The sequence below is a fragment of the Molothrus aeneus genome, chromosome 1 (genome assembly GCF_037042795.1).
Source record: "Molothrus aeneus isolate 106 chromosome 1, BPBGC_Maene_1.0, whole genome shotgun sequence".
In the NCBI taxonomy this organism is placed as follows: domain Eukaryota; kingdom Metazoa; phylum Chordata; class Aves; order Passeriformes; family Icteridae; genus Molothrus; species Molothrus aeneus.
The window spans coordinates 4,270,869-4,297,661 of NC_089646.1; the positions used below are offsets into that span (position 1 = coordinate 4,270,869).

Genomic DNA, 26,793 nt, shown 5'->3' on the forward strand with positions numbered 1-26,793 from the left:
GAGAAACAGGGCAGGCACCAGTGTGAGGAGTTTAAGATTCAATTCAAAACCTCAGATATGGAGCTGCTTTTGTCTCTGATAAATAAAGCATGAACCAGTATCAAGCTCTTAATATGACAAAAAACAAATCTGAGAAGAACAAGCACATAGGCTGCAGTGCTTTGTTTACTTCTTGTACTCCCCAGGGCCCTGCTCTGCTGAGGAAATCATTTCCAAAAATGCCGTGTTCACTCCTAGAACAGCATTTTTGTATCTCACATAGGATGTTTACACAATTCCCAGTGCTGCCAGTCTCCAGAGTCTGCTCAGGTGTTTTATTGCTCCATTTGTTCTGAGCCATGGAGCAGGAGCCACAGGGAATGCTCTGATGGATGCCAAGATATGTAAACATTGAAATACACCCCATAGCATGGGGAAAAAGGAGCATATTTTGAGAACACCTTTCAGTTGGCAGCTCTGCTGGGGTGTTTGTAAATATTCAGATGTCAATCACAGAATTGTTCCATTCAGGGGCTGAAAAATGCCAGGAGCCCCTGGGATTGTGTGTCAGGTAAATATTTTTTCCCAAGCTGTGCTGGGACTTCAGCAGTTGTGTAGTTCTGACAACTTTGGGACAGACCCATGTCTTGTAAGCTGCCCTGCTTTATGCTCTGAAAACAACTCCAAACCTGCTCCTAAGAGCCAAATCCTTCCACTGATCACAGCCTAAAAATCAATCTTCTCTTCACTTTGTTGGGTTTTTTAATCTCCTGTTTGCACTATGCAAGAAAGTTGCCAGCAGATGGTACAGCAGTAATTAGAGCAAATACCAGTTCTCAGTGGTGAGGCTGCAGCACAAATAATAATTAGTCAGCTCGGCAGATTGAAAAGGAGAGTGGCAAATCCATCAATCCCACCTTTAGTTCCTCATTGTACCCAGAAAAGGAGAAAAGGCAGTAAAAAGAAGCTCCTTCTTAGGGCAATAATGTACTCCATTTTCACTGCTGTTTTGGAAGCATTAAGAGTTGTTGGATGTTTGCTGTATAATCTGGTATTTCTAGTAAACTTCTGAGTCTGTTGCAATCAGTGGTAAAGCCAAAAGGCTGTTTTCACTCAGATTGAAACTATAAAATGTGCTTTTTAAGGTGTATCATATCCTGTAAGCCATTATTTTACTGACTGGTTGCATTTTTTTCCTCTCTCTCCCTTCTTTTCCAGATCAATTTTGTATTTCTATTTAACATAGTTAGGATTTTAATGACAAAGCTGAGAGCTTCAACCACTTCAGAAACAATCCAGTACAGGTAAGTCAGCTTGTGATTTCTGGTGCTAACAGAGCTCTGCCTTGATTGTCCTGTCCTCATCCCATCTTTGTCTTTCCAGGTGCCACTGTTGATGGAACTCATAAATTAGGCCCACAGTATTTATGTGTGCAGGCTCCCCAGAAAAGCCTCCCTGCATTTTTCTGTCCACTCCATTTCACTTCAGGCGTGCCCCAACACACAGAGAATCCCCTCCTTTCCATGAAATCTGAAGGATTTGGTCTCATGTGAGGACAGATTTACCCATTTCTGTGTGTACACAAATGTTTATAGAGTAAGTGCTGCATCCAGCTCTGGGCTCCCCAGCACAGGAAGGACCTGGAGCTGCTGGAGCCAGTCCAGAGGAGGTACCAGGATGATCCCAGGGATGGAGCAGTGGGGAGAGGATGGGAGAATTGGGATTGCTCAGCCTGGAAAAGGCTTTGGGGTGACAGAATTTTTGCCTAAAGGGAGCCTGCAAGAGGGTGGGGAGAGACCATTGACAAGGGTCTGGAGTGACAGGGCAAGGGGAAATGGCTTCAAACTGACAGAGAGTAGGTTTGGATGGATATTAGGAAAAAACTCTTCCCTGTGAGGGTGGGAACCTGGCACAGGGTGCCCAGAGCAGCTGTGGCTGCCCCTGGATCCCTGGCAGTGTCCAAGGCCAGGTTGGACAGGGCTTGGAGCACCCTGGGATAGTGGAAGGTGTCCCTGCCCATGGCAGGAGGTGGAACTGGATGATCTTTAACCTTCCAACCCAACCCTGGAATTCTGTGATTAATGTATTGTGGTGGTTTGACAGGAAATGTGTTTTTTGGGATGCCAGTATTAAAATCTGAATATCCATTGGCCCAACCATAGCATCCCAAAAAACACATTTCCTGTCAAACCACCACATGTATGCATACAGGTATTTAATGCTCCATTTAAAATGTAGGGGAGGGGAACGAGGGGTGATTGTGCCCCTTCCTTCCAGCTGCTGCCAGAATTAGTGTAACCACTCAGGGGCTTGTAGCACAGAACTGATCCTCAGCTAACCAGTACCTTCATTTGGGTTTGGCTTCTCAGGGAAATGAGTTCCCACACCCAGCAGACCCCACAAGCACTGGGATGGCAGAAAGGAAAAGGCAGGAGGGAAGGTGGCCTGGCCCCTGCAGACAGCAGTGTGGGCTTAGGTCAGCCTTAACAGCCTAAAAGCAAATTCTCAGACACCAGGAGATGCTGAGTGCCCTCCTCTTGTCATCTGCAGTATCTTGGAAGATATTTGAAGGACTTAGGGACTATCAGGTCCTTGCAGTAGGAAATGGCACAGGTTTTGTGGAGTGAGATCAGTCACTCTAACTCATTTCTGGATAAAATCTCAGCATATCAAGCTGAGTTGCATCTTGATGTCCTCAAATCAGGCTGCACTTTGGAGGCAGTTTTGCTGCAGTAATGGGCTCTGTTGTTTTGCCTGATTCCTTCCTTTTGCTCCTGTCAGGGTTTTGTTAGTGAAGTCCATACAGTGGTCTGAAGTGCAGACCCTTCTCTGCACATTTCCTGAGAAATGAAGGGAAGAACATCCCATTTTCTTGCTCAAACCTCACGCCATAAAACTAAAACTGGCCTGAAAAAGCCTTGATTCAAACCTCAGTACATTTTTATCCCTTCAGCAGCTTGCAGGGAGGCATTAGAGACATTAGAGTGAATCAATCTACAGCAACTGCCATTGTTCCTGAACAGATGACAATGATCTTATCCTTGCAGGCTCTCTGAGGGAATTGTCTTTTCCAGCCTAAATGGAAACTTCCAGAATTCCAGCAAAGCCTTGATGCTCTAAGGCAGAGCAGTGCAACCCTTTGCTAAGCAGATATTAAATTGTGTGGCAGCTGGTTCCTTAAGGCTGTCACTTTATCCTGACACTGGTTTTGTGCTCCCCTGCCTGTCTTTATCTACCTGTTATGGCATTATCCAGGGATTTACACAGACTTAGCCAAATTTCAGCCTTTGTATTCATACAATGACATGCTGCTATCAGCTGACAGCCCAAGACACTGTTAACAGCACCAATAATAAGGATTAGTTCCTAATAATTCTGTTACTCATTGATGATTATTGATGATCACTCTTTCACCACCTGCTTTGTGATTTGTGGTTCCTGAGACAGCCCTGAGCAGCTGAGTTGGGTGGGCAGATGTTGCAGAAAGTGTTTACACTGCAGACAACCTCAAATGCTGGGCACAGAGCGGGTCTCAGCTGAGCTGGGCACTGATCACATCTCCCTGGGGTGTCAGAAATCACTCAGCAAACCTGCAGAGAATCCCAAGGCTGCAAGCCTCGCTGGTAGGAGAGAAAAGGAGGAAGAAAGAGAGGGATATAAATTAGGTTCCCATTCACCCCCTGGAGTTCAGAGAGTGGGGGAAGCAGCAGATTCAAAGGCTGTCCTGGGACACTTCCCCAGGTGGGCAGGACTGCCCAGGCAGGGAGGGTGGCACTCTGGCCCTGCTCCTCCTTTCCATGGTTGTTCTTCCCTGTGTTCATGTTGTATTTTCAGGGTCCCCCGTCATGGGGAGGAATAATGAATCTGACTCCATGTTCTTAGAATTTATTATTATATTTTATTTTATTTTTTATATTTTATTTTTTTAATTTTTATATGTTTATAATATAATTATATTATATTAAAATTATATAATATTATATTATAATTAAATTATATTATAATTATATAATATTATATTATAATTATATTATGGAATACTATACTAAAGAATAGAGAAAGGATACAGACAGAAGGCTAAAAGATCATAATGAAAATTGTGACTCCTTCCAGAGTCCTGACACAGCCTGACCATGATTGGTCATTAAGTTAAAACAATTCACATCAAACCAGTCAAACACCCACCTGTTGGATAAACAATCTCCAAAGCAGCAAAACAGAGGAGAAGCTAATGAGATAATATGTTTTTCCTTTTTCTCTGAGGCTTCCCAGGAGAAGAATCCCAGGTAAAGAGGATTTTTCACACAATGTGACAGTGACAGTTCATTTGTTTCCTGTTCCTTGCCCACAGGAAGGCAGTCAAGGCCACGTTGGTTCTCCTGCCCCTGCTTGGCATCACCTACATGCTTTTCTTTGTCAACCCTGGCGAGGATGACATTTCCCAGATTGTTTTCATCTATTTCAATTCCTTCCTTCAGTCTTTTCAGGTAAGAGAGCAGGCTTACAGCTGAAAGCTCTATCCTCTATACAGCTCTGTCCTTGCTGCTTTTCAGCCATGAAAATGAAAATCTGTGATAGAAATTATAGTTGCAAATTGTTGGGAAGGATGAAAGTTTGCCAAGAAAGTCTCACAGATATTGTGTGCTTGGCAGAAAGATTTTTGAATGTAGAATCTGATGAAGGAATAGAAATTAATGCAAGTTTTGATATAGAAGAAAAGAATTGCTGAGCCAGTCTTACTGGCTAACCAAGGAGGCAAAGGGTGTGTTGGTTAGAAGGGGTTTTTATGGCTTAGAGTACAGAATAAACTCACCCCAAACAAGAAGATGTTTTTACCAAGCAGAAAGAGAGCACAGGCAAACAAGTCAGCAAATGTTGCAAGTGGAAAAAAGGTCTCAGAATTTTCCACTGCAAGAAAAAAGAAAAACAGATTCTAGCTTAAACTGTAATGTACTAACTTTTAGTGACTGGAGAATAGTAACATGAATATGGTAATTACAGTAGTTATGATAGGCTATAGATAATAGTTAAGGTATAGATTGGTTCTTCTGTATTAAGATGCTCAGCAAAGGAAAGTATAGAATGCATTGTAACCAAAACCAAAGGGTCTGCAGGGCTGCCTGCAGCTGGAGCTGACAGCTGTGGGTACAGCTCTGTCACCCACACCCTGGGCTGCTGTAACATCTGGGATGCAATAAACTGCATTTGGAAGAGCTGCCTGGAGTCCCACATCTCTCAGCAAATAGCACAGCTTAGTTCACACAGGAATAATAGATGTACAAGAGTGTCATGTGGAGTGGGAAATCCTCTCAAGTGTGGACTAGAGGGATTCATCTCCCTTAAGTCAGCACTGAGTTCAGCTCCTGACATAAAATCAGTAGAGAGAGAGATGTTTCATTCCACCTGCCTGAGAGAGGATGAGGGGTCCCCCTCCTGAGGTGCCTCTCTCTTCCCAGGGCACACACTGGGCTCAGACTTGGACTCAGTGTTGCTAAACCAAAGGGAAACAGCTCCTTCCTGTTGGACTTGCTGCTCTGTTTGGGTTCTGAGAGTCTCCAGACAAGTTTATGTTTATTTAATCAGTCTCACCTTTAGTTCCTCATTGCACCCAGCAAAGGAGAAAAGGGAATAAAAAGAAGCTCTTTGTTAGGGCAATAATGATATGTTGTTCTGTGCAGCCAACAGCCCATTTTTTAATTAATGTTAGAAGTTATGTAATGTGGTGATATTTATTTTTAAGGGATGTTAGCAATTTATTTTAACTATTATCTCTGATTCAGAAAAAAAAGACATGGTGAGTGTAAGTTTAGAACTAGTTGGTTAAAAAGAAAGGAAGACAACAAAACATTAACCAGCTGCTTTCAGAGAAATTCCTGATATTTTCTATTATTCAAAGATCATTCATGTTTCAAGGGATGGATCACTGAACAAACTGTTGGTAGGAATTTCTCTGGGAGGAAAGGGACAGTGTTTCAGACACACTTGAGCTGTGCTGCCCAGCCTGCTCTGAGCCATCAGCCCCATCTCCTCCCTGCCCTGGATTAACTGGAGCTCTGGCAGGATGGAAAAGGCAGTGCAATGTGAGAAATTGCCCCACCTCTGTGAATCTGGCACAAGCCCAAAAACAACTGAACACCCTGAAGGATCTTTAGCCACTCCTTTCTGCCCAGGTGGGTCCTGCAGCTTTACCTCCTGAACTAGGGTGAGAATTTGTTTGACACTGATGTTTTTACCTCCTGTGTGCAGGAACAAGTGCTCTGATGCCCAGGATATCACTACAAGCATGCAGCTGGCAAGCCAAATCTAGGGTTGGGTTACTGCTCTTACTGATTGCATCCCACCAGAAATCACAGCTGAATATCCAAAATAAAATATGTCCCCTTTAGCCTGACAAGGAAGGAAGCTTGGCCTTTACCTGTGAAGTAATTCCACACTTTCATTCTCTAAAATTGATTGTATTTTTTATCTGCTGTTGCTCAGTGTCTCAAAAAAAAAATGCTGCATTGCTCTTTAGTTCTATGAAGATGTGTGTAAGAAAGCAGGCACAGGGAATCTCTGGTGACTGGGTAATGTCTCTGGTGGTTCATGGTGATAATAATTACAGCCCTAAAACCAAGATGGGCAGAATTCCACTCTCAGGAATTCCAGCCTTTGCAGTCACTGCTGTCAGCAGATTGCCCAGAGCCTTTGAGCTCAGGTGAATTTAAGCACTCTGATGATGCACTTGCCCTCTTGGGACCATCTAAAGCCATTTAACACCCCTGTGAGTGCCTGGGGTGTCCCCCCAGAGCTGTCAGCCATGGGACAGCTCCTCTGAGGGGGATTGCATGATGGAGAGATGTTTTAGCCCAGCTGCAGGGACAATCCCCTCTGTCAGTAACAGTGTTCAAATATTTACCTAATAATTGCCTGCTTTCTCTTCTTTCCAGGGTTTCTTTGTGTCAGTATTTTACTGCTTCTTGAATGGTGAGGTAAGTAATTCACCCCTGGGAGGTGGAATTTGTTTGGGTGCCTGATTACAGAGACCTGAGATTTTTTTTTACAGGGGGTCCCAGTCCCATCAGTCTCTTATAGAAGGCTCTTAATGTGCACCTGAATTTTCCAGCCTTTGTCCTCAAAACTATATCAGTTTCAGACTATTACCTGTGAGATCAGGGCAGAGGGAAAGAAGTTGTGCCAGATAATAAATTTTCTGTTCTTCATCTTAAGACTTCTTTGACGTTACTCATTAATTTAAAAAGACAATTTCTGGGCATAGATAATTACTCCTGAGCTGGACTCTGGTTAAGGATATGCTGCATACCCATTTTTATTGTACCATGCTGATCTGAGTGAGTTTGTCCATGTGGGTCACTACCTCTGAGTGATCACTGCCTGTTGCCTTCAGAAAAGAGGGCTGAAAACAGATTAAATCAGAATTAATATGAGGTACTGCTACTCAAGCAAGAAATGCTTCACTAATAACCCTCCGTGTTTGACTTCCACCCCAAAGTGTGAGAGATTTAAATCTTTCCCTTGCTTACATTGTCATTGACTCATTTACCTGCATTAAAATGTGTCATCTTTGTCCAGCTATAATTTTAGTCTCTGCAGAAATCAATTCCATATTTCATTATTCCTGCTGTATTGGTATAAACTTTGTTTGTGCTGCTTCTTAATTTCATTGTGGGCTATGAGAAAGAATGGGCATGGCTTAAAGAGGCAGAATTTTATTTTAAATATTTTCATTTTACAAATTTATTTTATTTTTATTATATTTCTTTGTTTTATTTTACATTAATATCTTTCCCTCTTCCTCATGAATTCTGAGGTGATGCTTACAAGAAGCAGCTCAGTTTTCTGAGCTAAGCACATCCACTTTTATATCCTGGCAGCAGGTTTCTCTGTTCTCTTTCCAACTTTCCTTCCATAAATTGTCACCATTACATTTGCCTCTTAAAAAACAGGGAGTTTAAACCTTCCTCCAAAATACAGGTGCCTGTAGAACTGCATTTGCCTCAGGCTGTGTCAGGGGAGGTTTGGGTTGGGTATCAGGGAAAGGTTTTTCCCCAGAGGGTGCTGGGCACTGCCCAGGCTCCCCAGGGAATGGGAACATTCCCAAGGCTGCCAGAGCTCCAGGAGTGTTTGGACAACACTCCCAGGGATTCACAGAATTCCCAGAATGACCAGGTTGGAAGAGACCTTCAAGGTCATCGAGTCCAACCCAGCCCCAACAGCTCAACTGAACCCTGGCCCCCAGTGCCACATCCAGGCTTTGTTAAACACACCCAGGCATGGGGACTCCACCACCTCCCTGGGCAGCCATTCCAGAACTTTATCACTCTTTCTGTGAAAAACTTTTCCCTGCTATCCAGCCTGTATTTCCCCTGGTGCAGCTCGAGGCTGTGTGCTCTGGTTGTGTCAGTGCTGCTGCAGAAAGAGCCCAGGGCCAGCTGAGCACAGGCCCCTTTCAGGAGCTGCAGAGAGTGATGGGGGCAGCCCTGAGTCTCCTTTGCTCCAGGCTGAGCACCCCCAGCTCCCTCAGGGCTTCCTCACAGGGTTTGTGTTCCCAGCCCCTCTCCAGCCTCCTTGTCCCTTCTGGATGTGCTCAAGCTGGGATTTTTGGGATGTCTCTGCAGGAGTTGGACTCAATGATTTTTGTGGGTCCCTTCCAGCTCAGGATATTCTGTGATCTACTTGTCGTATTCATCAGGTCTGCACTGTTCCAGCAGAAGGAGAATCTTCCTGTAGATAGCAGGCTTTTTTAAAGTCTTTTTTCCTTTTTCCACTGGTGTCCCAGTGACCATCAGGGGCTGGAACCCAGGCCATGTGATCTCACAGCCAGTCAGGACTTTCTGTCACCCCACTTCCATTTTGTGGCACTCAGACTTGGAGCTGTTGGCTGTTCACAGCAGGTTTTCACTCTTCTGGCTGTTCTGGCATTCTTTCAGCTGTTTTTACTGGGAGAAATATCCACACTTCCCCTTCCCTATTCCAGTCTGAAGCTGTCTGTCCAAAGCCATGAGCCAGCATCCCATCTCCTGTGGCCTTGATGAGTTCAGATATAATTGAGCCTGTCAAAGGAGGGTGATTCACCTCATGCACTTCTAGGCCTTGAGAGCAAGCTACTGGGAGATCTGGACTGATTCCAGACCTGACTTTCCAGCTGCATCACACTGGGAGTAGGTATTTCTGAGGGAGTCTGTCCAAGGTTGAGACACCCAGCTTGGGATGCTGATTCATGTCCTTAAACTCAGATATCTGGTGCTGCTGGGGAGGCTGCAGAGGATCTGAGGCATCCCCATGGCTCTTACCAGCTGATCCAGGATCTGGAGAAGATTCTCATCTATTGTATTTGCAGGGACCCTTGTGGCAGAGAGGAATGATGAATCTGACTCCATGTTCTTAGAATGCTAATTTATTATTTTATGATACTATACTATACTAAAGAATACAGAAAGGATACTTACAGAAGGCTAAAAAGATAATAATGAAAACTCCTGACTCTTTCCAGAGTCCCGACACAGCTTGGCCCTGATTGGCCAAAGAGTGAAAACAACTCACAGCAGAATCCAATGAAACAATCACCTGTGGGTAAACAATCTCCAAACACATTCCACATGTGAGCACAACACAGGAGAAGCAAATGAGATCAGAATTGTTTTCCTTTTCTCTGAGGCTTCTCAGCTTCCCAGGAGAAAAATCCTGGGTGAAGGGATTTTATCAGAGAATGTGAATGCCACACTCATCTGACTGGGAAGTGGGAAAGCCAGCTGGGATCCAATGGGGTTTTTCAGATGGCTCTTTGGCAGTAATTCAAGCCAGCCAATAAAACCTTTTTGCTTTTGGAGTTTTTTATCAGCTTGGTTTACAACAAGCACCTCCATCTGCTCACCTGAGCAGCTCCAGTCTGGGCTGGCTCTCCACTGCATGTCCAGACACCCTGCTGCCATGTGGGCACCCACAAAAGCTGAATTTGGGAGGGAAATCTTCCCTGTAGCATTTTTTGACATCTAACGTGCAACTTCCACTTGATTGACTAAACCATGGCAACTCTCTGACTGCTTCTTTGAGGTGAACCACAAGTCCAAACCCCCAAATATTAAATATTGTCTATTTTAAAACTGTGAAAAAACTTTGGGTTCGTCTTAATGTACTGTGACAATGTTTTTTTGGAATATCAGAAAGCTTTTACAGGATAAAATTTCCTGTTCTGTTCTAGCCTCAGCTTTGCACAGCACTGAAGGAAAGCAGCAAACTCAGTGAATTTTCAGAGCTTTCTGGGTGTGTAATCACATTGTCCAGAACACAAATTTGCATTTCACAGTGCACTATTTTAAAAGCTGAGCTGCTCCCAGCCAGGCATCCCTACTAGAAGTGGTGATGAAGGCAATGCCACTCAATCCCCATGAGGTGCCAGATTTTGCTCAAAAAAGGGAAAAATAACCTGTGAGGGGCAGCCTTTCAGTAGCCTGAAAGCTTCATAGAAATCACTGAAGCCTTGTTGGTATCTCTTCACTGAGATATCTCTTCAGTGTTCCTGGCTGTGGTGGATGGGTTGATAACTTGCTGTCTCAGAAGGTTTTAAATAATTCAGGTTTTCCAGTTGCAGCAGAGCTGGGTTCTTTAAATGCATGTAAAGGTCTTTATCAGCTTACTCATCCCCCCACCCAGTGCCAGGTTTGCTCTGAATGATGACACAAGCAAAAAGCCTGGAAAATCCATCAGTTTAAGCTTTAATAATGCTGTGATCTCAGCTCCATCCATCCCATCCTGTGTTTGATACACATCCTGCTGGGCACTTACAAACTGCCAGTGGCTGTCTGTAGTAGAGCTCAAAAATTATGGATTGCCCTCAAAAAAACCCCAAAATTTCCCTCATAAGATCTTCAATGAGTGCTTCATATCTGGGAGACTTGTCCCTTCACAATTCATGTGTTTCCTTTTGCTATTAGACTAAAAGGTGCTGCATTTAGTGGAAGACAGAGGAAACACCATTGTGGGTTCCTCAGGTGTGAAAGAATGGTTGTAGGGATGTTCTACTCCCTAGGAAACAACATTAAAAACCCTGATTTGGATTTTTTTTTTTCCTGAGGCTCAGTGTGTGATTTCACTGAGTTTTCTCATCAGGAAGTATTTTTGAGGAAGAAGGAGAATAATAGGGACTAAAATTCCTTCCCTGTCCAGGCTGGAATTGGATGCAGCCTTTGAAAAGTTGTGATGGATTTTAATGTTCTCAGAATAAGGAGAGCCTACAATTAACACCAGTCCCTTCTGAGGAAAGGAAATTGTGCAATGAATTTACTGCTTGTGTTTTAAAGTGCACGTAGAGATTTTGCAGTGAGATTTAGTAAATGCTGAGACTATTTCTCAATCTGATGTGAAAAAACACTTGGTTTGGGTACAGGGAAAGCATTAATAGCAGTTACTGGAATCTGAGCAAAAGGCAGAAATATTACTTAAGGCTGCATTTTGACAGAGCCACAGGAAATGGGACCATGTGTCCTGACAAACCTGCATGAACTGAAAACTAAAGAGGAAAATTCTGCTGGCTCTGGTAGCTTTATGCTGTACCCCTCAGTACAGTTCCCACAATATCTGAGCAGTGCAGTCTGTGTAGCTCCAAAACCTCTGCACAACTAAAACTGGGTTTAAAAATCAAAATCAGCATCTTAAAAACACTCAGGATGTGAGAGGCTGTTCCAAAGTAGAGTTTGCCTACAGAGTTGGCAAGGGTTGGACTCGATGATCCTTATGGATCCTTTCCAAGCTGAGATATTTTGGGATTCAGGGATTCTGTTCTGTGAAGTTTCTGTCCCTTTGTCTGTGTTCCTAGAGTTCTGTCTGTGAAGTTTGGAAAATGAAACAGCTGAGAGTTTTTCCTCTGTAACTTCTGTTGATTGAAACAAACATGCCTTGAGATCTAACCAAAAATGACACCTTGGTAACCCCTGATACCACCACAAAATGTCCCGATTTTCAGGGATTTGGTCTCACAAATGTGGCAGCACTGGAGGGGAAAAGTGAAGCTTTAAAATTCAGTCCATGCAAAGAATTTCAAACAGTCTGATTTTATTTCCCTCATTTTTGAGTGGACATTTGACCTGGGCATGCAGCCACCTCCCCTGCCCTCCTTTCCACAGAACACAGTGCTTCACACAGCTCCTGGACTGTGAAGCTGAAATAATTTCAGGCTTTTTTGGCTGCATGAGAGAGGCTGTCAGGCCCCTCAGCTGAAGATAAAAAAATCAGTAAATCAAAGAACCAATCTAAGATAATCAAGTTCAGCCATTCACCACACACTGCCAAGCCCCCACCAAACCATGTCCCCATCCACAGCTTTTGAACACTTCCAGGGATGGGCATTCCACCACTTTGTCAGCCCTTTCAATGCCTGACCACCCTTTCAGTGAAGGAATTCTTCCAAATTTCCAATCTAAACCTCTCCTGCTGCAATTTGAGGCCATTTCCTCTTGTCCTGTTGTTTCTGACTTGGGAGCAGAGCTCAATCCCCCCTGGCTGTCCCCTCCTGTCAGGAGCTGTGCAGAGCCACAAGGTCCCCCCTGAGCCTCCTTTTCTCCAGGCTGAGCCCCTTTCCCAGCTCCCTCATCAGATTTGTGCTCCTGACCCTTCCCCAGCTCTGTTCCCTTCCCTCTTTCCAAGCCTTACAGACAAATTATTGCAGTGAATCCACGGAGGAGAAGCAGTTTAGATTAAAAGTTTGCAGCTTTTTGTGTTTTATTGCTTCTGAAAAGGTCTGAAGTTGTTTTGAATGAAGTGTGTGTGCCATGGGTGGGCACAAGGGGCCCCTTGGCACTTGACTCATTAATTTGCTTAGAGGCTTTATGGAAAAAAAAAAAAAGTTACATTTTTTGGACAGAGAGAAACACTAGAGGGCAAAAATATGCAAATTGTATTTAATCCAAGTGGAAAAGAGCATCTATGGACTTCCAAGAAAATTGACAATGAGAGGTTTCTGAGAAATTGAGGTGTTATGAAAATTGGCATAATGAAAAATCGGTATGCATTTATGTTGAATGCCACTTGAGAGTGAATGCAGCTTGTGAACTTCTGTTTCAATGACTGCAAAAAAACAAGATGCTCCTCAAAATGTTTTCAGTCATCTCACAGATCACAAGACTGAATTTAATTTCAGGTAACGCTGGATTTAAAAAAAAAGGGTTTAGAATGGAGATTTTTGGAGCAAAGATAGACTTTACATGAGCATGTAGTGACAGGACAAGGGGGAATGGCTTCAAACTGAAAAGGGCAGGTTTATATTGGGTATTAGGATGAAATTCTTCCCTGTGAGGATGGTAAGACCCTGGCACAGGGTGCCCAGAGCAGCTGTGGCTGCCCCTGGATCCCTGGCAGTGCCCAAGTCCAGGCTGGATGGGGCTGGGAGCACCCTGGGACAGTGGAAGGTGTCCCTGCCCATGGCAGGAGGTGGGAGGGATGAGGTTTAATGTTCCTTCCAAGCCAGGCCATTCTGTGGTTCTGTGAATGGTGTGAAACTGGGCTGGAGGAATGAATGCCCACACAACTCCTGCTGGATCCTTTTCACTGCTGGTCAGTTTTTCCTTTCAGTTCTTTAGTGAGCCCCTTCTGCCCAGGGCAATGTCACCATTGAGTCAGGAATGGGAAGAAAGGTGACACTTGACTCCAACATTCTCAGAGGCAAAAGGCTCCTTAATTGCAATTTGACAATATTTCTAACCAGCATCATTCACCCAGAACCTGAGTGGTTCTTAATCAACAGCCCTCACATGATTTCTAATTAAGGAAACACCCTTTGGTGAACATCTTATGAGAAAACAACTGTTCAAAACACCAGCTGCAAGATTGTATTAATTCTTTCTCTCAGTCTTCTTAAAACTCCCCAGAACAATTCCTGGCAAAGTTTTTCTGTTTCTCTCTCTGACCAAACTGTCAGTATCCACAAGGGAAGATGAGTACAGCACTCCCAGCATTTCTCTCCTGCCTTTGACTCATCCAAAGTTTCTTTAAAGGAAGAGGGATCTTCCATCCAGTTCCTTTACTGGTGTCATGTCTACCTTTTAGCCAGACTTTAACAGTGATACTTTTCTCCTGAGACAAACTAAAGTATTTCAGAGAGAGGCAAAGAGAGCATTTAAAGTGTTTCATATTCCAAATAGGGCTGGCTGCACTCCTGCTACCTCAGCAGTGATGATAGCAACCAGAGGATAACAGAGGAGTAAGAATCCCTGCTCCAGAAATCACTTTTCCTTGATATCAAGTGTTTCTTGCAATTTCCAATTACCACCAGTTCCTTTAGAGAGTTCAGTGATCCTTGCAGACCTTTCCAGCCACGATGGGAGAGCCCAGCACGGCCATCCCTGAGCAGGAGCTAGGGAATGGCAATTCAGTGATCCTTGCAGACCTTTCCAACCATGATGGGAGAGCCCAGCACGGCCATCCCAGAGCAGGAGCTAGGGAATGGCAATTCAGTGATCCTTGCAGACCTTTCCAACCATGATGGGAGAGCCCAGCACGGCCATCCCTGAGCAGGAGCTAGGGAATGGCAATTCAGTGATCCTTGCAGACCTTTCCAGCCATGATGGGAGAGCCCAGCACGGCCATCCCTGAGCAGGAGCTAGGGAATGGCAATTCAGTGATCCTTGCAGACCTTTCCAGCCATGATGGGAGAGCCCAGCACGGCCATCCCAGAGCAGGAGCTTGGGAATGGAGGTGACAGGGTTTGAGAACAACCTACATCTACAAAGGGATGGTGCTTGATGAGGGGGTGCTCATGGAAAAGCAAGCTCCACTCTGAAGCTGAATGAAGGGAGCAAGGCAAAATTAAACAGGGAAGAAAAAATACAAGAGTGAGGATGATGAAGCACTGGAAGAGAGGCTCAAAGGTGTTTTGAGATCTCTGTCCTTGTTTGTGCAGAAAATGACTTGGTAAGACCCTGATATAATTTCAAAACTGGATAAAACCACTGTTTTGGATGTGCTCTGGTCATGGTATGGGACCAGAGGCCTTCTGATGTCCCTTCCTACCTTAATTATTATATAATTATGAGTTCTGTGTCCATAATAAAGTGCCTGTCCTTCATTTCTATCCATATCCTGGATGGATACATAACCAGCTAGACCTGAGTCTGAAAACATCCTTTTAGAGCCTGAATTCTTAGCTCAGGACTCAGACTCAGTATTATCTGACCAATATCAATAATCATCCATGAATTGACATTTAAAATGCAATTAACTGGCTTGGAGAGAAGACATCATCAGAGAGGAATAGATCAGATGCCACTGTAAATTATTCTCACAACAAGGTGCAAGGCAAAGATAAATATGTTTAATTTTTTTTTCTGTTGATCCTTTAGCCAAGCATCATCTGTCTTTCAAAATCTATTAAGCTCAAAGTGGCTTGCTTTGATCTGATCATCTTGGGAGGCTGTTAATTAGAACTGCCAGCTCTGAGTCACCCCTGAAACGGTTTCTCATCCCCTGCCCATCAGCCCAGGCTGGCTCCACATTATTCATCCCAAGCCCAAAGGATGTGCATTAAGCATTCCTTAAAATCTCTGAAAAAATACGAATATGGAGTTGGACTGGAGGGCTAAAGTTTAATTCCCTTTGCCCTGAGGGTCCTTTCCCATCCCATTTTCCTCCTCATTACACCACTGCTGATGTGAGGGTGACTCCAGAGCACCCCACAGCAAAGCCAGAGGGGCTGGGGTGGGCTGGGTGCACCCCTGGCCTCCCTCTGCTGTGGGCAGTTCTGGTCCTTTGTGGCCCAGAAGAAAGGAGCAGTATTTGTTTCCAGACAAAAATGTGTGGCAAGTCTAATGTATAGCTGGTCAGAATTATTGCAGCTTCTTGAACTGTTATTTAGGATACCAAAATTGCACTGCTGTGGCCTTACAAATAAACTTAGACATCCCAGGCTATGAAAATATCCCCAGATTGTAATGAATTGCTGCCAAAGACCCTGGGAAAAACAACCAAAAAAAAAGGGATTGCAGACTAATTAAGCAGGATATTTTTTTTTTGGCAGAAAAAAACCCCATAACAATTACATAAATAGTGGTGTGATAGAGGGTACCTGCTGAAACAAAACCCAACATTGTGCCCAAGCTTTGTTTTTGTTTCCTTTGAGCCTTGCAGGTTGTTTTGACTGCATCCCTTCCTGACCTCAGGAGGATTAAATCCAGATAATGGCATCTTCATGGGGATGTTCAGTTCAATATTTTTGTGATGGTAACGTGAGCACCTTTAGCCTGAGGGGTTGGGTCTGTGGGAGCCTTGCACAGGTGCAGGTGCTCAGTGATGTGGTTGATTGATAAAACGTGGATAAAGACACTCCTGTCTCTCTGGGAGCATCAGAGCTCCTCACCTGGAGATCCAAGGTCTGTCAGCCCAGGGGTCTCTGTGCTGAGGCCACTCTGCTTCTTTGCCAGTATTTGACCAACACAACATTTGCTATTAAATCCAGCATTTGCCATCCTTCCTCCCTGAGGAACTGTCACGGACATATTTTATGAAAAATCCTTTTGCCAGGATATTTTCTCCTGAGAAGCTGAGAGGCCTCAGAAATGAAATGTAAACAATAATTATCTGCCATGTAAACAATAATGCTGCTGTGGAATGTGGCAGGTGCATCTTTGATTGGTCTCATATGGTTGTTTTTAATTAATGACCAATCACAGGTCCAGCTCTGTCGGGACTCTGAGCAGTCACAAGATTTTAATATCATTCCTTTCTTTGCTAGCCTTCTGATGTCTCATTTCTCTTTCTTTTAGTATAGGTTTAATATATAATTTTCTTTTAATATAATATATATAATAAAATAATCAATCAGCCTTCTGAAACATGGAATCAAGATTCTCATCTCTTCCCTCATCCTGAGGACCCTGCAAACACCAGCACAAGGAACACCCTGAACATTTGGAAAACTTGTAAAGTACCATTTAAGGCATCACCTTACATTTATTTAAGTTCTGTTAATTAATGGATGGGATTTTCCCACCCCTCAAATCCTAAACACCTATTACATGCAGAGAACCAGCTGAGCTTCTCACCTTCAGCTTCATTTATGGGCAATGATTCACACAAATGAGACCTATTTTAATTGTCTCTTTTTGATGAGGTGTTGCCAGTACCTTAGGTCTTATTGAGTCTCTACAGGGAGAGGCCAAGACTTCAAAAATCTCATGAAAATTAATTTCACTGCAGAGTCAGGCACAGTGAGACCAGTGCCTTGAAATTTAAAGATCCACTTTGCTCGTCTGGACATTGCTTGAAAGTCCCTCTTGTTCATCTGAAGCTTGCAAAAAGATCCATTCAAAATTCATCAGCCTTCCACAATTTGCAGAATTAAAGTCCAGAGTTATTCTCCAGTCACCTCCAACTGCAGCACAAGGATCTGGAACACAGCAAAAAAGGTGCTTAGATGTAGGTGGAAGTTGTTGAATTCACCACTGCAACCTGTTTTCAGAGAAAAAAAAAAAAATCCGTCTTTTTTAAAGCCCATCGAGATCTATGTAAACCTTACCCATTTAATTAATTTACCTTCTTATCAGGATTTCTGGGAATAAAAAGTGGCATTTGAGCAGAGCAAGAACTTAATCACAGACTGCTGAACACCATGAATATACAGATGAGATGTGAGGAAGAAATTCTCCCTGTGAGGGTGGGCAGGCCCTGGCACAGGGTGCCCAGAGCAGCTGTGGCTGCCCCTGCATCCCTGGCAGTGCCCAAGGCCAGGCTGGACGGGGCTTGGAGCAACCTGGGATGGTGGAAGGAGTGGAATGAAATTATTTTTAAGGTCCCTTCCAACCCAAACCATTCTGGTATTCTGTGACTATTCTACAGACAGAGAGTGTTGAGATAGATATAGATGATATAGATAGAGATATAGATATAGATAGATATAGATATAGATATAGATATAGATATAGATATAGATATAGATATAGATATAGATATATGTAGATAGATATAGATATAGATAGATATAGATATAGATGATATAGATATAGATATAGATATAGATATAGATATAGATATAGAGAGATATATGTAGATAGATATAGATATAGATATAGATAGATATATATAGATAGATATAGATATAGATTAGATATAGATATATACAGATAGATATAGATATATATAGATAGATATAGATATAGATATAGATTAGATATAGATATAGATACAGATAGATATAGATATAGATTAGATATAGATACAGATAGATATAGATATAGATATAGATGGGGTTTTTGTGCTACTGTTGGGATTAAATGTGTGAGATGGTATTTTATGTTTGGATTTAGATGTTTATTAGTTTTTATCTATATTATAGTTTTATAATCTGTGAGTTCTATGGCACTTTAATAAATTAAAAATGGAGCTGTATCTTTCTTTAAATAACATTTTTAAAGGGAAATTGTTTAATTAAGAAATAATACTTAAATTATTTTTATTTTTAACTTTATAATTAATTATGTGTGGTTTGTAATGCAAAATTTTTTATTTAATTATATAATAGTACTTAAACCCATAAAGAAGAAGGTGAAGAAGAATTAGTTTCTGTTTTAAAAGTTTTATTTTATTTTTCACATATATTACTATATTTTAAAATTTTAAACTTTAATTTTTTTATTATGTGATATGTTATACTTTTATTTAAACTACACACTTGTAATTTTAGTTTTATTATTTAATTTTGGATGTTTTCTCTATGGCTTTAGGTTAAATGTAGTGTTCTTTTGGGGGGGTTAGTGTTTGTTGGTACAGAAAGGTTACAGTTAGGATTCTAAAAGAGAGGACCTGCTCTCCTTCTGGCCCTCACTTGTGAACACTTCCAGGTGAGGGATGTCCCCTGGGGACAGAGGGTGGTGACATCCCAATAGCCTTAATTCCAGCTTCCATTGCTGTGGCAGCTCATTTATTCCTACTCTTCTTACTATTATAATAACTATTATATTTTAGAATATTATTATTTATAAAAATAAATAATTATATATATAATTTAATATATATTAAATATACACTATTTAATATATTTATTATATAGTAAATATATATATATTTACTATATAATAAATATATTAAATAGTGTATATTTAAATTTATATATACTATTATATATTTAAATATATATATTTATTATATAGTAATATTGTATATATTATATTTAGTATATTTATATATAAATATTCTTTTTATATAATATTTTATTTTATATAATATTATATTATAAATATTGTTTATATCTATATATATATATATAATATTTTAGTATATTTTAGTTTTATTACATCCAAAAGCTCCAGGTGACTCGTCCCCTTTGTTCTGTGTAAGTGGATCAAAACTTCTTCCTCTCTCCTAATGATACATGACATTTCTTCCAAAATGTTATTTATAATGTTACTCAAGGCTCTTTTCTCAGCTCATTTCTAGTTGAAATGCAGTTTCTTTCAGTTTCTTGCAGATGCAATTTCTTGCAGTTTATGGCTGCCAGTGTCTAGTACAGGTAATAGCAGCACAAGGTTGATGTCTATTTTGTCAACAGAAAACCTTCTCTGAATGTTTTCATCCTTCTCTCCATCTCTTTCATTTATTTTGTTACTCTGCTGTGGAGGAGGGGGAAAAGAGGTTTTTAACAGTACTTTTTATTTAGTATGCTCTATAAGGCTGACAGGTGCTCTGATTAGGTGATCCAGTCAGAAGAGAAAAAGTTCCCCACTGATTTCCTTTCATCCCATTATCCAAATCCTTTTTCTTGACTGTTCCAAAGCAGTGCCCACGCTCTGTAGGCACAAATAATGTTGGCAAACCTGATTTGACCACAGCTCTGAAACTGGGATTATTGACTTTACACATGGCAGAAAGAGCTGAAAAGGGCATTTCTGAAAAAGGACCTGCTTGCAAGAAAGAGACAGACTAAGGGTCAACACAGGCACTCTGTGCTCAGAGCAGGGGAAATGTTGGTCCTGTCAAGCAACTAAAGTTCCACAGAGGTGAGGCTGATAATTTGTGTTCCAGGGCTCCTTGTGGAGCTCTAAGCACTGATGACAGCCCAGAGCATCCTTGGGCAATTTCAGGTCATAAATGTGCTAATGCTGACTCTGGGACATGGTCTTGACTCTAGAAATGCTTAATTAATAGAGGAGGCTGCTCTTACAGAGATTAACAACCGTGTTTGATAGTTGGTATTTTGCATTCTCTTTTTCTTTTACTCTTCCACTGTGCTATAGCCTTTTTTTGGTGTCTTTTAACACATTATTACAGTAGCCACAGCCACTTTTTTTTCTTTTCTTGCCTAAAGTTAACCTAGCATCTTGTTTCTGAGTTCAAGTACAGGATATAAATTTGGCCTTAACCTTTTCTGCTTGCACTCTGGTCACATACTAATTGCAGTTAATTATTCTGTCATTAAAAAATGCTTTGCCCTCACCCTTGAAAGTGCAGAGCCCATTTCCATGTGCCCAGTCCATTAGGAATGGCTCCAGCTGTACAAGAAGACAGCATTTTTGGTTTTTTTTTTTTTAATCCTGTCTCAAACCATATCACAAAAGCCAACTGCTTGTTTAGACTCACATCTTTATCTCCAGGTGGCTCTTTTTGACTTGGTTGGCTTGAAGCACAAATGATAAATCTAATCTGGCTTCAGTGGCTGAGTAAGTATCTCTTCACACTGGTTCCTCAGGGAAAAAAAAAAAAAACACAACAAAAAAAACCCCACAAAAATAAAAAAATATTAAAACCCAAACAACAACAACAAAAAAAACCAACCCACAAAATTTCACTGCAGAAGAAAGGAAGAAAATTTTTTCTAAATCTCAGCATTTGGTGACATCTGGGGAGAAAGGAGCATTCAAGAAGCAACTTCCCTCTGCATCTCAGGGCTTCAGGGGACAGTTTCCCATGACAGTGGTTCATGTGTTACTTAAACCACTTGTCTGGTTTAAGCACTCAGTTAGGCTGGGTTTGTCCCCAGAGGAGCAAGGAGTGTTTAATTCCACAGGTCTGAGTGCCATCCTCTGGGGAATTGTGTCTCTTTCTCCACTCTCTGTACTGGAAGCATAAATAATGGATCCAATAATTGGATGGGGGTTGGAACAGCCTGGTCCAGTGGAAGGTGTCCCTGTCCATGGCAGGGGGCTGGAATAAAATGAACTTTAAGGTCTCTTCCAGCCCACACCATTCAGTGATTCTGTGATAATTGGCCAAGATTAGGAGTGAGTCTGTCAGGGGAGGTGCCTCCTCCTTTACATGGACTCTGCCACATGGATTTGCTTCTGGGTGTGCTTTATATCCCCCCTCCCATCCAGAACCAGGGGCAAGGATCCCTCTGCCACTGCAGGTGGAACCACGGTAGGTTTGCCAATAGTGAATTCCCAAGTACAACACCATGGCACAGCTTTCCAGTGTTCCTCCTGTTTCCCAGGAGGGCTCAGTGAGCCAGGGAGGTCATTTTGGGGAGAAGGGGATGATGGTCCAGGCTGCTGCAGTTTGTGATGGAGTCCATCCATCCTGACTCTGCTATTTCATATAACTGTGCCATTCAACTCATTTTATAACCTGAACAAACCCCATCGTGAAACTGCTGGAGAGGTGTTGAAGCTACTGCTCCATAATGAGAGGCTCTTCCAGAAACCCTCTGCGCTGTTGTTGAACCACATTGTTCTCATTCTCATCTCCAAATCACTCATGATGATCATGCTCTTCCTGGCAGTGCTGTCTTTAATTCTCCTTTTATTGGTGTTCTCTCTTCTCTTTCTCCAGCTCTATTCCCTCATATTCTTTGTTTCATTAGGTTCTGTCTGACCCCTACTAAGTGTAAAAAACGTTATTATTTATATTGAAACAAATCATTGATTGAAAATTAGAAGAAACCCAGAGTAGCTTTCTCCTCACCTTACCTTAGAAATCTGCAGCTGCTTATCTTAAATCACAGAAGCATCAATTAGGTTGGAAAAGACCTCTGAGATCACTGAGTCCAAGCTATGACCTAAAACCACCATGCCAACCATGGCAGTAGCACAGATCACAGCTGAGAACACAACCAAAGAAAGAAACCCTCTGCTCTGATTTGCCCAATCTCTGCCTCTAGAAGGGCTCTGATAGAAAAGCCACATTTCCAGGTTGAGGATTCCTCTGAAAAGGCCCCAAAGAGGCAACTGCAAAAGTGTTTTCCAGGCTGGTACTCAAAAACCTGCAGTATTCCATGGGCAAAGCTGTGCTGGGAGGGGATTGTCTGCTCACAGTTTCTCACAAGCAGTGCTACAGCCCAGGGCTCTGAAAGCCCACCCAGACATGGGACAATTGAAACCAGCCAAGAGAAGAGGAGCAGTTTCCCCTTTTCTGTGTCCTCCTTGTGAACTCTTCTGTGTTTTAACCATGGGGCCTTCACGCTGTTCATCTGAGGCACCTAAAACTGACAGGGTGTGTGGTTTGGGTTGGAAACACCTCCAATCCTGAGGTGTTTCAACTCATCTGAGCACCCTTAGACAGGACATTTGAGCTGCTCCGAAGTGGGGCTGGAGACTTTGTGTGTTCCTTGTGTTTTGAGTAGACCTCACAAAGCCCCTGCAGACAGTCCCCAAGCTCTCAAATAAATGAAGAAAAGCAATGTTTCTTCATCTTTGAGCAATTTTATTTTCCACTCCACCTTCCCTGCAGCGCCAGTGGTGGTGACAGACACGCCCAGGGTGGCTTGGATTGACCTCACCCAGGTGCTGAGAGCTGAGAACCTGTGCCAGCAAGGGCTTCACAGGCTCTGAAAGCTCCTCCCAGGCCTCCTCCCAGGCAGCTGATGCCTTTGAGGTCTCCTCCACAACAGCATCACTGCTGATAATGCCCAAAGTTCCCCTTGCCTGTGGTAAAATGGGGCTTCAAACAATCCTTTACTTTTGGGGGATGCAGTGAAAATAAGTATATGATAAAGACTAAAAAATATCCATGATTAGATAACAATATTGTCTGAACTTACCTAAATTTATAATCCAGACATTTTAAATAGAGCTTGTTGTCTAGACTCATTTTATAACCTATTAAAGGAAATAGGTATTTTTCATCTGACCACAAATATCTGGTCTGTTTTGGACACCTGCTTTAGAAGGAGATGAATCATCCCCTTTGACCACACTGACTGGTTCCCTCTTGGTGAGGAGGAGATCTGTAGGTCACTAGTTGAGGTGTAATGTCTATATTGCATTATCTATAACCCTTCTTTGTAAAAAACAATGCTTTTGGTTAAAGGAGGCTCTGGCGTGATATAGTTTTATGTAACAATGCTTCTTCCAAAGTTCACTAGATTCCAGGTTGGCAGCAGAATGTCAGCATCCTTTCCAAGTGTCATGAACAGTCCAGGCTTTGGACTCTTCAGAAAGCTGGGCCCAGATTCCTCTCACCTAATTTTGTAGGCTTATTTATCTCCCTGGGTTATGGGTTTGAATTGGTTTCCTCTCTACAGTAAGCAGATATCAACAAGAATATCCAGAAATTGGTCCAAATGCTTCATGCCAGGTTCTGACTTTGAGTCTTCCCTGCCAGGGATTTGGCAGGGATTTGGTCTTTTTTAGGAGTATTTCAAGCCTTCCCTCTCATTGTGTTTGAGGTTTAGGGTTCCCTTCTCCTGTTTTTCTCTTGCTTATATATGTATATATTTGAGCCAGAGTTCCTGGGCTCTTTCTATGCTCCAAGGGAAAAAAAAAATTACACTTAAATTCAAGGTTCATCTGACCTATTGGTCAGCACCTGCTTGAGGATGACCTTCTGCTGATGTGGAGCAACTTCCACTGCCTGCTGGAGGTGCTGGGTCAGGTGTGCCAGAGCTTGGTGAGATCCCCTGTGATTCTTCACATCCAAGGGCAGCAGGGGCCCCTGGGATGGGGCTCTCCAAGAATTCCATCAGGTCCTGGACAGACCTGGATGCACCATCCATCAGGTCCAGCCATCCTGAGGGCTTGATTCAGTTATGAATGTTTAGACTTGTTGGAAATGCTCTGGGGTATTTAAGACACCAGATACAGGACATAAGGTGTGTAAAATTTGTTTTTTCCCTGAGTCAAGTACTCAAGAGAACATCAGTGAATTAGAAGCTCCCATTCAGGCATCTGAATCAGTCCCTGTGGTGCCTAAAGAGGCTGACCTGGAACAGAGGCTAGACAGAGTTAAAGGAATAAAGTAGGGATTTATTAAAAAGGCCTTCAAAGGATAAACCTTGGGCAGCACAAGAGCCTGGCCATGGCTCTGCCCAAGGTGGATCCAAGATGGATGCTGGGTCATGAGTTTTCAACTTTTTTAAGTTTTGGTCCATTTCCATATTGGGGTTAATTGTCCAATTACAGCTCCAGGTTATGCAGTCCCATCCTCCCAGATTGCTCTCCTCAATTTGCTGTTGTTTGCACTTTTTGGGCCTGAAGCTTCAATGGCGTCCTTGGTTCTGGGGCAGGAAAAGGATTGTTTTGTGTGACTGAACTGTGAGGAGAACCTGCTAACACTTTATATGAAGTTCAGAGTTATATACCAATGCAGTACAGAATCTGGAAAGCTAAACCTTAAGGCATCATTCCCCCCCCTTTAAAAGCTTAAGGCATCACCTGTGACAATTTCAAGCCTTCCCTCCCACTGTTTGAGGTTTAGGGTTCCCTTCTCCTGTTTTTCACTTGCTTGTCCCAGCACTGTCCAGCTTCCCTTTACACCTGAAATGGTGCCTTGACGTTGTCCCCTGTGTTCCTCCCCAGGTGGGTTCTGCTGCCAGGAAGAGGTGGCACCACTGGCAGGACCACCACTCCCTGCGGGTGAAATTCTGAAATTCTGAAATTAAACCTGAAATTGTGCCTTCATGTTGTGCCCTGTGTTCCTCCCCAGGTGCGTTCTGCTGCCAGGAAGAGGTGGCACCGCTGGCAGGACCACCACTCCCTGCGGGTGCGCGTGGCTCGGGCCATGTCCATCCCCACGTCCCCCACGCGCATCAGCTTCCACAGCATCAAACAGACCGCGGCCGTCTGACCTCCCACCGCCACCACCGCCACCGCCACCACCACCACCACCACCCCGTGGCCTTCAGAGCTCTCCTGTCTCCACTCCCGCCCCAGAGCCCCTTCCTGCAACCTGCAAACTCTGCTCCTTTGGCCCCACTGATCTCTTTCCAGTGAGGGGCCCATCCTGTTTCATCTCCCACGTCCGCGATGCTGCTTGGAGGCAACCAGGAAAAAGCCTCTTGGAGTTGGTGGTGGTAAAACAGATTCAAAGAAGGAACAGGTTCGACCCTGACTGCATCCTGTGGAAGTTCACAATGCAAAGTCTAAAACAGCACACTGGCAGGAATAATCAATTTTTTTTCACCTTACTTTCTTCTTTTTTTTTTTTTTTGTTTTTATTCCCCTTTTCATATTGTGGTGAGCAAACTGTTTTGAACACACTGCCCATCTCACTCTGTACATTGATTCCCAATGATTTCAACAGTTTTGGTGTATAATAGCCCATCCCTTTCTTGTTTTCTTTGTAAAAATGTTTCTTCTGTGCAAAACTGTCATTTGAGAACTTGTGGCAGCAAGAAGAAGAGCATCTGAATGGTGAAAAGGTGTGAAAAGCCTGAATTTATCTGCCTTCCCCATTTCTCTCTTGGACAGACTGGGAATTGCCAGGGCATCGCTGGACTGTTCCACACAGGGCACTTTGCCTGGTGAGCACCATGCCCTGCTCTTACACAGATTTTTAAAGGACAGGAGTAGCTCTAAGTAGCTCTACAAAATACTCTCATTCCTCTTAGCCCCACGCTTCCAAGCACAGTGTAAGTGGAAAGCCTTTGGAAAGTGGTTTGTTTTCAGCTCAGAGCATTAGGGCAGGGAAAGAGAGCTCTTCTGGGTTTAAAAAACACAAAATGAAAGCACTGTAAAGATAATACGGATGAGAAGAGGATGTTTGTGTTCCAAGGAAAATGCTACGTGCTGCACAAAAGTATCTATTGAGCATTTTGAACTAGAGCAGTTGTATCTACCAGGCTTTTTATGTGATGTTCAAGAAAACTGTATATTTTCAATAATAAACACTACTCTGGGTTGGTTTCAATAAAACCAGGCATCGTTTTCTTTAACTCTGGAAAGTTAAAGAGGACATCTGTCTTGAGAGTGGTTTTGCAGCTAAAATCAGGGAAGGAAATCCTGTTCGGTATAGTGAGCCAAGAAGAAGAACAACCTCATGATAATATCCTGACATGGGGGCATTTAAATGCAAGAAGAATTGCCTCCCTTCTCAGCTCATGGTTTCGTACTGGATCCCTGTCCCTCTGCACTCTCTCCACTGGGCTTTGCCACAGCAGTAAGAAAAATGTTGTGTTATACATTCTCCATCACCTGCATCTCAACAGAGCTGGAGTAATTTGCTGTTTCCACTTTTATCAAGCTTACTCTGAATTTTCTTCAGATGTTTTATAGGACTTTTCAGCACGAGCTTGATTTAAACCTCCAGATTTATGTTGCTCTAGTTTTCAGGGGCTGGGAAATCTCTTGGAAAACATTGTTATAAATCCCCTGCTTATGGGGGGTGGGGGGGGGTTGTCTGTCCTATCAGCTCAGTCATATTAAACTTTGAGCTTGCTGGCAATGAACAGCAAATTTAAATAAACAACATTTTGTAACTTTTCCCTCTCCTAACTCATTTGGACTCATGTGCTTCAAAGAGATAACAGAGGGAGGAAGGAGATTTGAGTGCCTGATGAGAGAGGACCTGCTGTATTTTCTGAGACCCCTGATGAGAGGAATGTTGAATCTGATTCCATGTTCTTAGAAGGCTTATTTATTATTTTATGGTCTATATTATATAAAAAAATACTAAATTATACTA

General features: G+C 42.7%; 1 protein-coding gene across 2 annotated transcripts in view; it reads left to right on the forward strand.

Annotated features, from left to right (window-relative positions):
* The window catches only part of CRHR2 (corticotropin releasing hormone receptor 2), a 153,835-nt gene extending 127,793 nt beyond the window's left edge, over positions 1-26,042 (forward strand). For both annotated transcript variants that reach the window (XM_066550642.1, XM_066550650.1), the window contains 4 exons: positions 1,198-1,283; positions 4,331-4,466; positions 6,909-6,950; positions 24,817-26,042. In XM_066550642.1, the coding sequence (XP_066406739.1) occupies positions 1,198-1,283; positions 4,331-4,466; positions 6,909-6,950; positions 24,817-24,957 (405 nt within the window). In that variant the 3' untranslated portion in view covers positions 24,958-26,042. The remainder of the gene's footprint in view (positions 1-1,197; positions 1,284-4,330; positions 4,467-6,908; positions 6,951-24,816) is intronic.
* Positions 26,043-26,793: the final 751 nt, after the last annotated feature.